This window comes from Halichoerus grypus, chromosome 12 (assembly GCF_964656455.1).
Source record: "Halichoerus grypus chromosome 12, mHalGry1.hap1.1, whole genome shotgun sequence".
Lineage (NCBI taxonomy): Eukaryota > Metazoa > Chordata > Mammalia > Carnivora > Phocidae > Halichoerus > Halichoerus grypus.
In genome coordinates, this window is record NC_135723.1 from 13,363,687 (window position 1) to 13,380,014 (window position 16,328).

General features: G+C 41.1%; 2 protein-coding genes across 4 annotated transcripts in view; both read right to left on the reverse strand.

The window, feature by feature from the left end:
- The window catches only part of RALA (RAS like proto-oncogene A), a 75,751-nt gene extending 60,369 nt beyond the window's left edge, over nt 1-15,382 (reverse strand). The window contains exon 1 of one of the 3 annotated variants that reach the window (XM_036108959.2): nt 15,244-15,382. The gene's annotated coding sequence lies outside the window, so the exon portion shown is untranslated. The remainder of the gene's footprint in view (nt 1-15,243) is intronic. The other 2 variants (XM_078059986.1, XM_036108960.2) reach the window with 2 other exon arrangements.
- LOC118546268 (aspartate aminotransferase, mitochondrial) overlaps nt 1-15,830 on the reverse strand; it is a 40,648-nt gene extending 24,818 nt beyond the window's left edge. The window contains 1 exon segment of the mRNA XM_078059867.1: nt 15,244-15,830. Coding sequence (XP_077915993.1) covers nt 15,244-15,830 — 587 coding nt within the window.
- Nucleotides 15,831-16,328: the final 498 nt, after the last annotated feature.

The following is a 16,328-nucleotide window of genomic DNA, read 5'->3' on the forward strand; positions in this document are numbered from 1 at the left end:
TCCCTCTCCCTCTGCCCCTACCCACCTCTCACACTCCCCACCTGCTCCCATGTGTGCGCACGCTCTCGCTCTCTCTCAAAAACCAAAACAAAAAAACCCAGAATGCTTCCTTCTAAACCCTCCTGCCCTAAAACACAGGTTTACTGACTAATCTAGGAAAAATAAACTACAAAAAGGAAACCTGCTGCTGTTTATCCTTGGCCCAAATACTTCAGTGTAAGTGAAAATATTTTATACTGACAGTAAGTTGAAAAAATGAGTCCAGAGTTCTGAACCCAAATGATGTTATAATTACAGTCTCAGTACTTTAAGCCAAAGAGCACTTCACACTTTTTTTTTTTAAGATTTTATTTATTTATTTGACAGGGAGAGACACAGCGAGGGAGGGAACACAAGCAGGGGGAGTGGGAGAGGGAGAAGCAGGCTTCCCGCAGAGCAGGGAGCCCGATGTGGGTCTCGATCCCAGGACCCTGGGATCATGACCTGAGCTGAAGGCAGACGCTTAATGACTGAGCCACCCAGGCGCCCCAACACTTCACACTTTTAAGGAAAGTCACTGGAAACTCTGAATGTATCATACTTCTTCATCTATCAACATATAAACAGCACAAAGTAGTTTATAAGCAGAGGTTGGGTTTCCTACATTTTTCACAAATCTGTCAGGTAATTATATACATTCTATGCTGCATGACAAACTGTTCTTAATATGAAGTTACTAAAATTTCACTAAAAGCACAGAGAAGCTTACTGTTTTATAATCCTCAATGGTAGCAATGCCCTGACAAGATTACTGCTAGGTTTTAAACAACCAAAAAAAAAAAAAAAAAAAACCCTATCAATATTCTGGCACTATACATTTTAATCTTTTTTTGATTGAAGAACAAATTGTCAATATGTGCATCAACTTAAAGATGTAATAATATTAGAGACAGTTGAAACTTACAAGAATAAAGGGCAGTTGACCACTTATATCAAAACAGCAACCAAGTGAACAAACTGGGGTTTGGAAGAAAAGGAGAAGAGTAAAACCTAAAGTATTTCTGGAATAATACAATCTTACACTTTTACTTCCCAATCCAAAAGAAAGCAACTGTTAACTAGGTAATTTAAAAAGTACTCACATACACTTTTATATGAAAATTTAAACTGTTCTGCTTAGTCTAATAACAGCATTCTCTAAATATTTATCAACTGATGGCAGGGGAAGTGGATCAGAATGTGCTGGCACATGAAGGGAAGACAAGCAGTAATAAACCTCAGCACATCCAAGATGGGAGAACCTTGCTAATTCAGCCAACGTTATAGGAAATGACAAATTCTAACTGTATAGGTTACCTCCCGCAATCAATCATCAACAAGTGAACAGCTTATTTTACTTAATGCTTAACACACATTAAAAAAAAATCATCATCATGGGAATTTAGTAAAGAGATGATAATCGATGAGAAACAGGCGATTTAGCCACCAGAAGCAGTATCCAGGTAGGAGAGTACTCTTAATTTTTGAGGTGCATTCAACAAAGTTTTTGAGTTCAGAATTGTATGTCTCACAAATCCCTCAACTTAACTGAGTAAGTTTTTTAAAAAATTCCTTGATAACCCAGAATCCTAATAAGCAACTATTCTCCTGTTCTTAGAGGCTATTATGACTCCGGGGCCATTTTGCCCGGATTCTGTAGCCCTAGAATGTGGAACTGTGAATTCTCCTATGGTCATGTACAAGTCCTTCTGCCTCTTGCTTTCCTCTGACAGTTGTCCCTCACTGACCACTACTGCCTATGTGCTTGCCTTCAGCAGCATCCCTTCGCCCCTAACGACTGTTCGGACGCAAACTACCAGGCTTACTGTAATTAGATATAAAGTAAGAGTTCTGAAAGATGGCATAATTATTCTCTTGAGCATCAGATGCATAATAGCCTTTGGTGCTAGGACCTTGCTTTTCTACTGTGGATGTTCAAAGGTCTGTTGTTTTTTCTATTTGTTTGTTTTTAAACTTTACTTCCTGATTCTGATAGCCTTTCCGTTTCCTCATCTTCTACCTCATCTGGCTGAATCTGGACAATTAAATGGAAATAATGAATCTGAAATTGTTTAGCGTCAGGGCCTGGCTACAGAAGGAAATCTACAGATTCAAGTTTCCTCCTTCCTCTATTCAGTGTGTTTCATATTTTAAGTTGTAAAATTTGACCTCGAAATAAGTGAATGTTACCGCATTATTTTTGGAAGCCTGTGATCAGGATAGTTAGGAACTAACTAAAGAAATGAGGGGTGTTTGGCCTGAACAGGCAGACACTTGGGAAGCTGGCAAAGGACTTGTATCACTGCCATCTTCAATTACTTGAAGAAAGGTATCTGCAAAATGCCTGTTCTCAATTCTGTCAACAGATGTACTGTGTTTAACAAGGGTTCAAAAATACGTCTGGGTACTAAGTGCTTCTTCATAGAGCAAACCAGGCACAAAGAGAAGTCACAGAATAATACACTTCAGTGCAAAACAAGAATGAATTTTTAAATGAAAACATCCAAAAATGACCCAGATTTCCATAAGATCACTGCAAGTGCTTAAGCAATGGCTCGTGGCTGGGTAGTTTTGAAGGGGTTTTTGTAAACGGTGGAAAAATACGTTAGAAAACCTTTCAAGGCCCATTCTTTTTTTTTTTTTTTTTTTAAGATTTTTATTTATTCGACAGAGAGAGAGAGTACAAGCAGGGGGGGGAGTCGTAGAGGGAGAGAGAGAAGCTGACTTCCCACTGAGCAGGGAGCCTGACGCGGGGCTCGATCCCAGGACCCTGAGATCACAACCTGAGCAGAAGGCAGATGCTTAACCATCCGAGCCACCCAGGCGCCCCTCAAGGCCCGTTCTTCTAACTCAGTGAGAGATGATACACCTGATTCAGACAGGCCCAAACCGTAAGTCCTCATTTCTGCATTTCACTTTCATACTGAAAACAAACCCTGAAGAGTACTGGAAGAGTATGGAAGCAACTTCAGGGACAGTATTTATACAGTGGTTAGAGCTATCTATTAAAGATTTTAGATAAGAATCCTTTTAAGTGATAAAAATTATCTCCTTTTTAGAGCAGGAAAACCACAACTACATCAACAGCATCGTCACTATCACCATAGACATCATACACCCAATGTCACGAAAAGGAATTGGGAACTATCCTTACTTTTAAAAAATCACTTTGAAGATGAATCATACAACATATGGACACTGACAGGGCTTGAGAATCCAAGTAAATGAAAGAGAAGAGAAGGAAACTAATTATAAAAAATTGATTTCAGCAATCTGTAGGAATGTAGGAACTCCAAGACAGTCAGATATAACCCCCACTCAGAAAGCTAAAGAAAACTACATGAAAGAACACTCAAGGGGCGCCTGGGTGGCTCAGTCGTTGAGCATCTGCCTTTGGCTCGGGTCGTGATCCCGGGGTCCTGGGATTGAGCCCAGCGTCTTCCGACGCCGGGAATCCCTCCTCAGCGGGGAGCCTGCTTCTCCCTCTCCTGCTCCCCCTGCTTGTCCTCTCTGTCAAATAAATAAATTAAATCTTAAAAAAAAAAAAAAGACAGTCTACACTGGATTTCTGGCTCTTACAACCAAAAGAGCCCTAATATCTGCAGTATCTATCTCTATTTGCTTCTTACGGTTCAGAAGGGAAGTTTCCCACCGCTTAATTGCAGAATGAAGACGAAGGTGACTATCATTGTCTTTAATTATTTACTCTGCTTTTGTACTAGCTAGACATGTGGAAGAATTAAGAAAAGATGCAGCTTTTATTCCAATTGTCTAAAAAAGCCCCATGGCACATGAGAAAAATTAAGCAAGGCTCATGGTTAACATCATTACAAAAACAAAACCGCATTCTCTGGGAGAAAATCTTTGCAAATCACATATCTGATGAAGGACTGTATCTGAAACACACAAAGAACTCACAATTCAATAACAAGATAGATAACCCAATTTAAAAAAATAGGAAAAAGATTTAAGTAGACATTCCACCAAAGAAAATTTGTGAATGGCTAATAAGCACATGAAAAGATGCTCAACACCATTAGTCATTAGGGAAATGCAATTAAATCACACTGAGATACCAATTTATACCCACTAGAATGGCCATAATAATTTCTAAAAAGACTATAACCACTGTTAAAGATGCAGAGAAATGGGAATTCTCAAACTCGGCTGGTGGAAATGCAAAATAACATGTAGCCACTTTGGAAAACAGTTCAGCACCTCCTTAAAAGGTTAAACATAAATGTAGCATACCACTAGGCATTTCTACTCTTAGGTATATAAAAACATATGTCCACATAAAGGCCTGTACATGAATGTTCATAGCAGAATTACTCATAATAATCAAAAAGGGGTAAACAATCCAAATGTCCATCAACTGGTAAATGGATAAGCAAAATGTGGCATATCATAAAATGGAATACATACTTACTATTCACCAATAAAAAGAATTATGGACACAAGCCACAACATGATGAACCAGAAAAAAAGAAAAAAAGAAAAAAAACAACAACCCAAAGACGACATATGGAATGATTCCATTTATAGTAATGCCCAGAAAAGGCAAATCTGTGGAGATAGAATGTAAGTTAATGACTGCCTGGGGCTGGAGGTGGGAATGGGGATTATTAACTACAAATGGGCAAAGGGATTTTATTGAAGTGATAAAAATGTTTTAAAACTGGATTATGGTGATGTTTACACAATCAATTACTAAAAATGACTGTAAACTTAAACGGGTGAATTTTATGATATGTAAATTATACCTCAAAAAAGTTAATTAGAAAAGATGGAATAAGAGACTAAAGAAGACATAATGAGCAAACAGAAATCATGAACCTTGATCAGACCCTGGATCAGAGGAAAAACAGCTATTAAAGACACTGGGTGGCAACTAGGGAAGGAAATCTGAATCTGGATGATGTTATGGAATTACTACTAATTTCCTTGTGTGTTACAAGAGCATTAAGGTTATATAGGAGAATGCCTTTATTCTCAGAAGATGCAAGATGAAGTATATAGAGGTGAAGTTTCATGAGGTCTCCAGCCTTCTTTCAAATAGTAGAGAAAAATAAAGGCATCTATACTTAGAAAGATAAAGCAAATGGGGCAAAATAATAATTGGTAATTGGTGATTGGGAAATACAGGCATTCAATATAATACTCCTTTAACTTTTTTATAAGTTTGGAATATTTCAAAATACAAAGTTGGGGAGGTGGGAAGAGCACTCTCATTTTAAAATGTAACCAACTGTAAAAGAATCACCAATGCAGTTCTCTATGCATTTCAGAAAGAGGGATGCAGTTGAGATATAGAGACTGTCATCTCTTTATTAACATACAGATAATAACAGGGAACAAATGGAAACTAAAAGTATAAAATAATTATGCAAAGACTTAGCGAGTTAGAGCTTTATGAACATGCTAATACTAACAATAATTTTTTGAAAGAATCATTGAAGACAAAGCAACACAGTTATTAGTTGGTGTGGAAATATTTAAGTTATAGGGATATCCAAGAAAACACTGTTGAATGAAGGTCAATAAATTTTCCCATCCCAAAGAGCACCCATCCCACCTATAACTCTTGGCTGATATAAAGATCAAATGAGATCATGTACACAAGAGTGCTAAGTTTCAATTTTAAAAAATTTAGTCACTTACACTTTGTACCTTCCTGGTAAGAACAGGTATACAAACATAGGATCAAACCTAGCATCATTTTTGGCTGCTCTTGTGTATAACTGGTGTTCCTCAATTTTGTAGTGAACACTGCACCAACAAATCTCCAAAACACTGTTGGTGTTCATTATGAATGATTCCCCCTCACCCTCTATCTTCGGCATTTTGTCTTTCTACTTGTTAAGCCACAATTTTTAACAGTGTGCTTTTAACAATTTAAAGTTGTAACAGCTTAAAACTCATCAGACACACTAATGTAAAACAGAAATCTTGTTATGAATCAAAAGCAAAGTTCACCTGGAAGTTCAAACAAAAAGCCACGTTTATAGTTTTTACAATAAAGAAAACATTCTTGGAATTGGGCCTCAAAGTAAAATATCTAAGAAGAAAAAGATGTGATATGCTAAGATGTCATTACTTCACATACACAGGGCATCTGAGACAAAGTATTCTAGCAGATGAAAGAAGATAATCACACTCACTGGATGGCTGTAATTAAAAAGATGGACTATAACAAATGTTGGTAAGGATGCAGAGAAACTGGGAAGCCTCATACACGGATAGTGGGCATGTAAAACAGTGCAGGTGCTTTAGAAAACAGTTTGGCTGTTTCTCAAAATGTTAAATATGGACTTATCACATGACTGAGTAATTCTGTTCCTATATATATATATATATATATATACATACACACACACCCAGGAAAAATGAAAACACACATCCATGCAAAAACATGTACGTCAATGTTCATGGCAGCATTATCCAATATAAGCCAAAAAGTGGAAATACCCAAATCTGTCCCTCAACTGATAAACAGATAAACAAAATGTGCTATATCTATTCAATCGAACATTATTCAGCCATAAAAAGGAATGAAGTACTGATACATGATACAACCTGGATGAACACTGAAAACATGCTGAGTGAAAGAAGCCAAACAGAAAAGACCACATATTGTATGATTCCATTTACAGAATGGAGAAATGTCCAGAATGTGAAAATCTGTACAGATGGTAAGTGGATTAATAGTTCTCTGGTGCTGGGGCTGGAGGGAATCAGGAGTGATAGCTAATAAGCATGGGGTTTCTTTTTGGGGTCATGAAAATGTTCGTAAATCAGACAGTGGTGATGGTTGCACAATTCCATGACTATACTAAAAACCACTGAATTATACTTTAAAAGAGTAAATTTTATGGAATGTAAATTACATCTCAATAAATCTGCTTTTTTTTTAAATCCAGCCCCTCCACTCCCCCAAGATAAGCAAATGACATAAAGACAATTCACAGAATAAAAAATATGAATGACCAGTTACTGTACAAAGAGCTTAAACAGTTGTACCCAAATAAACTTCAAAAAACAAAACAAAATATAACGACAAGAATGAGTTTTATGATCTGAGCCAAAGCAAAGAATAAGAAGAGATAATAAGCAGAGCAAATGATCAAGTTTTATTTATTCTAAGGGGTCAAGAAAGCTACACAAAACCCACAAGCAGCAAATAAGAATAAATGAAGTAACAGACACAGAGAATTATCTTAGTTGTAGCATGCAGACACAGAAGTAGGGAGACCCTGGAGACCAGCAGGGTAGTGGTAAAGTTACCAATAATCCAAGCATTAAGACCAGGGCAACCGAAGACCTCAGGGAATGGGGATTTTCTGTCACAGTCAAAATGTCTTAGGCAGAAGGATGAGGGGAGACAGACTGTCCTCAGCCTTAAAAGGTAGGGGTAGGTGAAGTAAGGAAAAAAAAAAATAGCAACATGACCCAGAGAGAAAAAGGCAACATGGGTCCCAGGAAAAGTGGAGATGGACAAATGGACCACTCACCTGGTGAGTGAGAGCTCTTCAACCTAAGGACAAGAAGAGATTATTAAACACTCTACCTACCAGTGCTCCTGGGACAGTGAAGATGGACAACAGGCCATGGAATAAGACTTGTAGGGACTTCTGGGGAGGAGCTCCTCAGCATAAGGGGCAAGAAATTAATAAATATCCTACCATCCAGCACTCCTGGGAAAGGAAATACTTAGAATGAAAAGACAACAGGATGTGGATTGGGAGTTCACAAATGGACCTAGATAATTGTGAAATTATAAGAATCTACAGAAAATATGCTATTTAAACTCTGTGGGTGAATTAGATGGCAGTGAAATGAAAGCACCTCTAGAACTTGGGAGACAGCACTGGTGTGTATCCATAATTGACATGTGGATGGAATGTGTGCTAGAGGCCCAACACTTGCTTCCACACAAGCATATCGCTTCCAGCTAGAGGACTAAGTCTTTGAAAATGAATTTTGGAGAAAGAACAGATGATCCAGGCCCTACAAACTTGTCTGGAACCACCCCCTATCTGTGTACTTTAGGTCACCCCCATGGATAAACTCATCTAATTACAAACCTGCCTCACCACATGACCTGTAGCCCCAAGAACCCAAGCCATAACCACATCAACACAAGGTAAGCCTAATTTGTCTGTCTGCAATGCAAAGAAACCACTTGAGACTGCAAAAGCCTGGAAGGGCACCCTTAGATCATCAGAGACACATGGCAGCTTCAGCCCAGAGGAGAAAAGGAGGTCACCCTGTGGCATCCATGACTGGCTGAGAGAAGATTACGATGAAGTTCGACAAAACTGTGTGGCAAGGTAAGAACGAACAAACTTAGGACTGGTTGCGTGAGCTGGGAAACTACAGATCAGTCCTTACCTTGCTTATCTTTGTACTTTGCCCGCTAAGAAAATCCATCTTTTCTGCCTCTCCATTTATAATTATAGAGACAGTGAAGGACTGCAGTCTTTGAAAGGCACTTCCATATCCAAGTTAATATTTAGTGCAATGTACATCTTTGTATATCCACAGAAAAAATAATGAAGCAATCAGCACCTCTTATTAAAGACACTGTTAAACTGCAGTTTAACTGTCCTGGAGATATTAATCAATGCAATTAGACAGGATAAACAATTAGAGGCATAACCACTGGAAAAGAAAGGAGTGAAATCTCTGCAGGTGATATAATAGTATCTGAGCCTAAAAGAAGCAATGATAAAAGTAACTCAAACAATATGAGTTTAGCAAGGTAGCAGGAAAACATGCAAAAATCTGCAATATTCACATACATGAGTAATAACCAGTTAGAAGATATAATGTATAAGAAAATTCTATTTATAATAGCAACAACAACAGCAACAAAGATAAAATACTTAGGAATGAACTTAACAAGAAATGTTCAAAACCTGTATGAAGAAAACCATAAACCATTCCCCAAAGACACAAAAGTAGATTTAAGAAAATGAAAAAACATTGCTTGTTCTAGGTTAAGATGTCTCCACACCATCAAGAAATTAGTTCTAAGTTAAATCATAAGTTTAATGCAATCTCCATAAAAAATAGCAATAAGCTTTTTAATGAATGGACTTAGATAAACTGATGCTGAAGTTCACATGGAAAAATAAAACATGCAAGAAAAGCAGGGACAACAATGAAGAGGACGAGCTATAATGGGGACTAGTCCTACATGGTATGAAATCATATACAATGCCTCTATGACTAAAACAGTGTAGCACTGGTGCATGAACGGTCAGACAATCCAACAGAATAAAATACACCCAACTACATATAGAAATCCAGTATGTGATAAAGGGAGCAAAGATTTTTTAAAAATAAATGGCATTGGGACAACTGGATAGTCATGCAGAAAACGATAACATTATATCCATTCCTCACACCATATACAGAAATATACTCCAAATGGATCAGAAAACTAAATGTGGAAAATGAAACTATACTGACTATTAGAAAGCATGGGTAAATTCCTCTATAACTGGGGGATAAAGAAAGACTCTCTAATGATAACTAAAAATCCAGATGTAATAAATTTAAGATTAATATATTTGATGGGGCGCCTGGGTGGCTCAGTTGGTTGGGCATCTGCCTTCAGCTCAGGTCATGATCCCAGGGTCCTGAGATCCAGCCGTCGGGCTTCCCTGCTCAGTTCTCCCTCTCCCTCTGCCGCCCTCCTGCTTGTGTGTTCTCTCTCTCTCAAATAAATAAATAAAATCTTTAAAAAATAAAATAGGGGGCACCTAGGTGGCTCAGTCGTTAAGCGTCTGCCTTCAGCTCAGGTCAGGATCCCAGGGTCCTGGGATCGAGCCCTGCATCGGGCTCCCTGCTCTGCAGGAAGCTGCTTCTCTCTCTCCCACTCCCCCTGCTAGTGTTCCCTTCTCGCTGCGTCTCTCTCTGTCAAATAAATAAATAAAGGGGCACCTGGGTGGCTCAGTTGGTTAAGCGACTGCCTTCGGCTCAGGTCATGACCCTGGAGTCCCGGGATCGAGTCCCACATCGGGCTCCCTGCTTGGCAGGGAGTCTGCTTCTCCCTCTGACCCTCCTCCCTCTCATGCTCTCTGTCTCTCATTCTCTCTCGCAAATAAATAAAATCTTAAAAAAAAAAAAAAATTTTTTTAAATAAATAAAAAATCTTTAAAAAAATAAAATAAAAATAAAAAGTGGGCAAATAACGTGAACAATTATTTTTTTAAATGTAAAAAATGGCCCTTTAGTATACAAAAAAATGTTCAATTCACAAATTAAAACTATACTGAGATACCATTTCTCACCTTAGATTGGCAGAAATGCAAAAGCTTGGCAATATACTCCGTCGGTGAGGCCGTGGCACTCTTACACGCTGCTGGTAGGTATTCAAAATAGTACAGCTCCATTAAGGAGAGGAATTTGGCAATACCTAACAAATCTTATATATGCATTTACCCTGAATATTTACTTCCAACGATACAAAGACACACGTACGTAAAGATTTTCATTATAATGTCATTTGTAATTGAAAAATACTGGAAATGACTTAAGTGTCCAAGTACAGGAGACTGGTTGAATAAACCATGGAGTACTATGCAGTTAAGAAAGAAAATTATTTAATTCATGTGTATTTCTTTTCCAAACAGCTACTAAATTTTTAGGACTTAAATACTTAGTAAGTTGGTTGGGCTTATTTAATAAATTAAACCGTTAGGTGTTTCTTTTGATCTAGGGATGCTGTGAAAAAGTTATTGATATGATAAGGATGTCATGAACTAAAAAAGTTTGGGAACTTCTGGTAAAGGCCTATGAAGGCTTTTAAGAGTGTATTTATGCGTGTAGTTATGAGTTATGTGTGTAGTTACTATGGATTGTGGTCAACAAAGTTTATAATAGACTAATGAAGGCACTGCCCATAGTGGTAAAAGTGCTATGCTGGATTTTATGGCAGCCCAAAAAAGAGTAGCTAGCCCAGTATTGAAAGTTGTTAAAGTTTTTATTTGTTGGTTTTTTGGCTTCTTGTTTTTGAGGGATGAGATCAAGAGAAAGAATCTAATCAAGATACAGTTTTGGAGAGGTACAACCTACACTGAGTGCTGGAAGACAAGCAGGCATATAGTGGACTGGGGTAAGGAGGAATGGCTACAACGACAAGAGGAGGAAATGGGGCACTAAGAAAAGGCTAGCATTCTAGAAGCTTGGTACTGCTGAAACAGAATATCCTGGAGGGGAAGAGATGAGGCTAGAAGGAGCAGGTCTTGAAAGTTTTGTATATGAGATTAAGGATTAAAGGAGTTTGGATTTTATTAATGGGCAAGAAGGAGCGGCAAAATGGCTTTAAGCAGGGGAGTGTCATGACTGCTCTAACCAAGTGTGGAGAACAGATCCAGGTGGGGTGGGCAACAAAAGGCTAACAGGCTGCTGCAGTAATCCAGAATAGATGTAAGAGGGGCAGATGAACTAAAGCATTTGCAATCCGTAGTGGGCAACCTCCATTTTCAATGAGTTACTATGCTAGCTACTCAACTGCATTAGAAAGCAGGGATCCTGTGGCTTAGATGACTACAATCATGATCTTTGTGGAAACTGGGGATCTCTGCCTGCCCTTCATGATGCATCTGGGAGTAGAAGTCATTTCATAATCTTGCTATGTTTCATTCTCCAACATGACATTGTCAAACCCTGATACTTAGTTTCAATAAGTGAATTCAGCAACCCAATTGGATCCCAGACTTCAAAAAGATTATGTGTGTCAAGCGTTAGGTCTATTGCATCTAAAAGAGAATTCTAACTGTGACGGGCTTGAAGAATAGTATCCTAATATTTCATGTAAGCTCACTGTTTTTGGCTTGTACAGACTACCCTCTTGATGTTGAGGAATTACATCAAAGATTCAAATTCTCTTCTAAAATTTACTCACATGACTCTTAAAACTCATAGAGCTTTAATTTCATTTTTTCTATATTGTAACCAAATCCTTTTGAGTGTAATAAGGTAGTAAGAAAGGTGTCTCAGAAAAACAAAGAATAACTGTTCCTAATGGGGGCTGGGGAATGAGCCATTGTTTAGTTAGAGCTATATACTTTTTTTTTTTTTAACCAAGAGATGAACACATCCTTCAAATTAAGCCCATTAAAAGTGCATTAAAAAAAAAACAACTGCACAGTCTTGAGAAGAGTAAAGAGAGTTCGACCAGCACTGAATAGCAATTAGACCCTTACAAGAACTCTGCCACCTTTAAACCTCTATATTAAACCCAAAGTGAAAATGATACATGGTCTGAAATGGTAAAAACAGACCCAGGATACCTCTGCTTCTTTTACATTCTTCCCAATTCTGCCTCTTCCCCCCACCCCCAACATTCCCCCCGCTACCTCCTTTAGTGAAAGAACTAAAAAACAAGATTTCAGGAAAGGTCACTACAAAATAGGTTTTCCATAGTCCCCTCCAGTAGGGATTATTCAGGTACTTCAGAGGTGAAAAGCAGTAATCAACACCACTGTTGAGTTCCTAACACTCTCCTCCTTCAGGACCCCTCTCTGAACAATACCAACCACTTCATCATGGCACACACAGTGGATGGTAACACCGCATTTGTAGGCACGCTGGAGATAAACAGTGGTAACCCCAGGGCCCACCTGATGGCCAAGAGTGCTGAGATCATTAGATTCATTTCCTGAAGTTCAGCTCAATCAGAAACTTGTTTTTCCTCAGCCTTTTAGGATTAACTGCAATATGCGATGCTCCCAGAAATCGTTACTTTCAAATCCAGACTCTCCTAAATACTAGCTATTACCCTCCAGCCAATAGCTTCACTTAACCTTAGTAAAGTATGGAAAAACTACCTATCCTACAGAGGTACTGTGGAAATTAAAAATAATATAACTAAAGCTCTTATCACAGTGCTTGGCAGGCAATCAATGTATACAGACTGTTATTACCAAGAGGGTTGCTGAATTAAAAAGAGAGATCTGACCTCTGTACAGTGGTGATTTTGCTGAGATAAGAAACTGCAAGCTTCTCTCTCCTTAGTGTCTAAGAGTTAAAACATTTTATAAAACAATAAAAACCATAAACCGTCTCCCTACTACTTCCAAATCATAATTCTTTTCCTCATTAAAAATACATACTATTTCAAAAATGACTGTCCTTGTCACCCATCTATAAGGGTTACAAGTATGTGTAACAGTGATACACACATATACAAGAAGTGATTCTGGTACATTCATTTATATCCTGCAGAAGCTGAGCTTGGAAAACCAGTGCAGCACCACACAAGACATTTGGAGAGGAAAGAAGATATCAGCACTAACCATCTATAGACAAAAATTATTCCCCCACACAAATGGTACACAAGTTTCTTCCCTATAATTAGCCCTTTTTTCCCCTGAAAGCCCTGCAAAGAAAGGGTTGTATGAAACTACTTTAAAATAAGTGATACAGATGACTGCACATTCAGCAGACACACTGAAGAACATCTGATCTCTGCAAAGAAATGTGAAAGTGGCTACTGGTAAATCATGCCAAGGTCATATCAGGATGTCAGAGGGTTTCATGTACCCATGGGAGAAATAAGCCACTATAAGCAATTCTGTGATGTATCAGGTTTTCCAAACAGTGGTAACTCCCAATTTCCTCTTTTTTATTAGGATATGGTACGGTTATCAACCCCAAACATAAACTTACTATCACTAGGAAATCTCTTAATAACCCTGGCTAAACATGTTTAAGTAGTAAGTACTGAAGACTGGAATACAAGTTATTACAATGTCCAATCACAATACCCCAAATATAATTTCAACCTTTCAGGGGAGGATAGTTTTGGAAGAACAGCAAAGGATTCTTCTTGGATTGTCCTTTCACCACTCTAAAAAACATTAAGACAACGCAAAGTCTGTATGTGCCAAGAAACTGGAACACAAAACAAAAAGCCAACAAAATAAATGACTCCTGAGGCAACTGTGGGATTGCCTACACATTCATTCATTCAGTGAAGAAATATGGGAATAACTTCTATGTTCCAGTCATCACTTGTGAACACAGGAATGCATAAGACATGGTTCCTGCCCTGAAAAAATTCAAAGTCTAAAAATAATGTCTGAAGAGTCACAAGAGTCATTTTATAATAATATTGTATTAATAGGCACAGAAACACAAACTAGTAAGATACATTTAAATATATTAATAAGCTAAAGAAAAGGCCTTCTACTGCGAGTTTACTAACAAATTTTGTTATCCGAGTTTGGGAACATGATTAAAGTTGTAATGTACTTTCAGGACAAAAATTAACTTATGACACATGTTTTATAAAGGCCTCCCCACTCCCCCTGCCCCCAACACACACCGAACACAATTTGTAAATTGGGTCCTTTTCAGCGTGACACGTATGGCGTGGCACTGGAGTTTTCACACAACCCCAAAGACACTTGGATAAGCTCTCACAAGTCTGGACATTCAGGTTTCCCAAGCAAAGGCCAGTTAACTCCCTAATTCTCCTTAAACCTTGAAACAACACTGCCACCTCTCTGTGCGGTCATCCCTGCCCACTTACACACATATACCCAGGCTAAAGCATACAAATCACATCTTCCACTCCGAGAAACCATAAGGAACAAATCACAGGAATTACCCGCTACTCAAAAATAATCTATATTCTCTTCCTCGCTTTAGAGGCTAGATTACTTTAATATGGGTAAACCTGTGCAGTTCAATGCAGAGCATCTAATGACTTCAGTCTGAAAAAGCCATTCCTTTAACTGGCACAAAACCCTGGCGAAGATGCTTAAAAAGCAACTGCTCTAGTACAGGCGAGGAGTGAAAGAAAGGGAAGGAGGGGAGAGGGGCGGAGGGAAGCGCGGGGACTGCGGCGGTGGCGACGGGTCCCCCCAGGTCGCGGGCACCGCCCAGGCGGGGACCTCGGCGCGGCGGGCCAGAGATGCAGGGTGACCTTCCGACGAGGCCAACTCAAGGAGGTGCTCGGCTCGGAGGACCGCGCCGCAGCCGCCGGCTCTCGGCGGTGCGCTCGCCCGCACAGCAGCGAACACCGCGCCCCGGATTCCAGCCCGGGCTCGTCCCGCAGCTCGCTCCCGGGTAGAACGCGGGATGTGCAATCTCGGCGTCCGGGCCCTGAGCCTGGGCCTCGGCCCGCCGCCGCCCGGACACACCCCCGCCGCCGCCACCGCCCCGGCGGCCCCAACCCCTCCCGGGGCGGCCCGGGCAGGCATCGCTCACCTGCACCGCAAGCCGGTCCGCCGCCCCGCGGGCTCCGGAAGCCGCGGCTGAGCTGGCTTCGGCCGGAGAGAGCTTGGCCCTTGTCGTCTGGGAGGCTCCCCGCCGCGAGCGGCAGAAGGACGAGTCCGACGGGCGGCGGCGGAGCCTGGGCGGCAGGAGGAGGAGGAGGACTCGGGGCGCTCCGCTCTCCGGAGATCCACCCTCCTCCTGGCCGCTCTGCAGCAGCCGCCGCAGATCACTTCCGGGGCGCTGGGGGAGCGGGGCGGGGCCGGCTGGGGAGCGACTTCCTGTCCGTGGGCGGAGAGGAGGGTGCTGAGGGCCGGGGCTGGAGAACAATGGCCAGGAGGGCGCGGGCTTGCCGGCGTCCACCCGCTGCGTGCCGACAGCTGGCTGCGCTGCCCTTTGGACCGCCCCACCCCCGGCTCCCCGCGCGCGGAGAGGTGGAGTCGCCTCCCGGGGGCTCGGGAGCTGCCGCAGGCCTCGCGGAGGTTCCCGGATCTCGGCGTCGGCGCCGCGACGTCCTTGTCTCTCTTCTGGGGACCAGGAGGGGGGTTTTCGGGGAAGGAGGGGAAAGCGGAGGCCGCCATCTTGCTTCCGGGGGGGCAGCCGCTTCTCCTTGGTTGTCCAAGGGTGGAGGCCGCTCTGTGCCGTGGCCGGGGTTTTCCAGAGTGGAGCTGGCGACGTGGCTCCTTGCGGGCCGAATCCTTGGAGATGGTTTGGTCAGTTGCCTGCCCTGGCTGGAGGGTTTCGGTAGCTGCCCTGGGCCTCCTGTCTAACTGCTGATCCCTGGAGAGCTCGGCCCGGAGGATGGTCTGTGGTCCTTTACTCAGGGGGTTCGAGCCCCCCGGACACCGCAGGTCTGGTGTCTGGTGCGGCGCTGAGATCAAACGGCGCCCCCATCTCGTGATTTGGTAGCTTAAGTTTCAAGTAGTTCCACTAAATCGGTTGCTTTATTTGAATCCTTCCACAGATTGGAAATAGATCGTTTGCCTAACATCCGTTAGCACTTACAGACTTATCTATTGACATATATTTATCCCCTTATCTCCTGCCACCATTGAGTACCAACTCCCTGCTTTGCACAA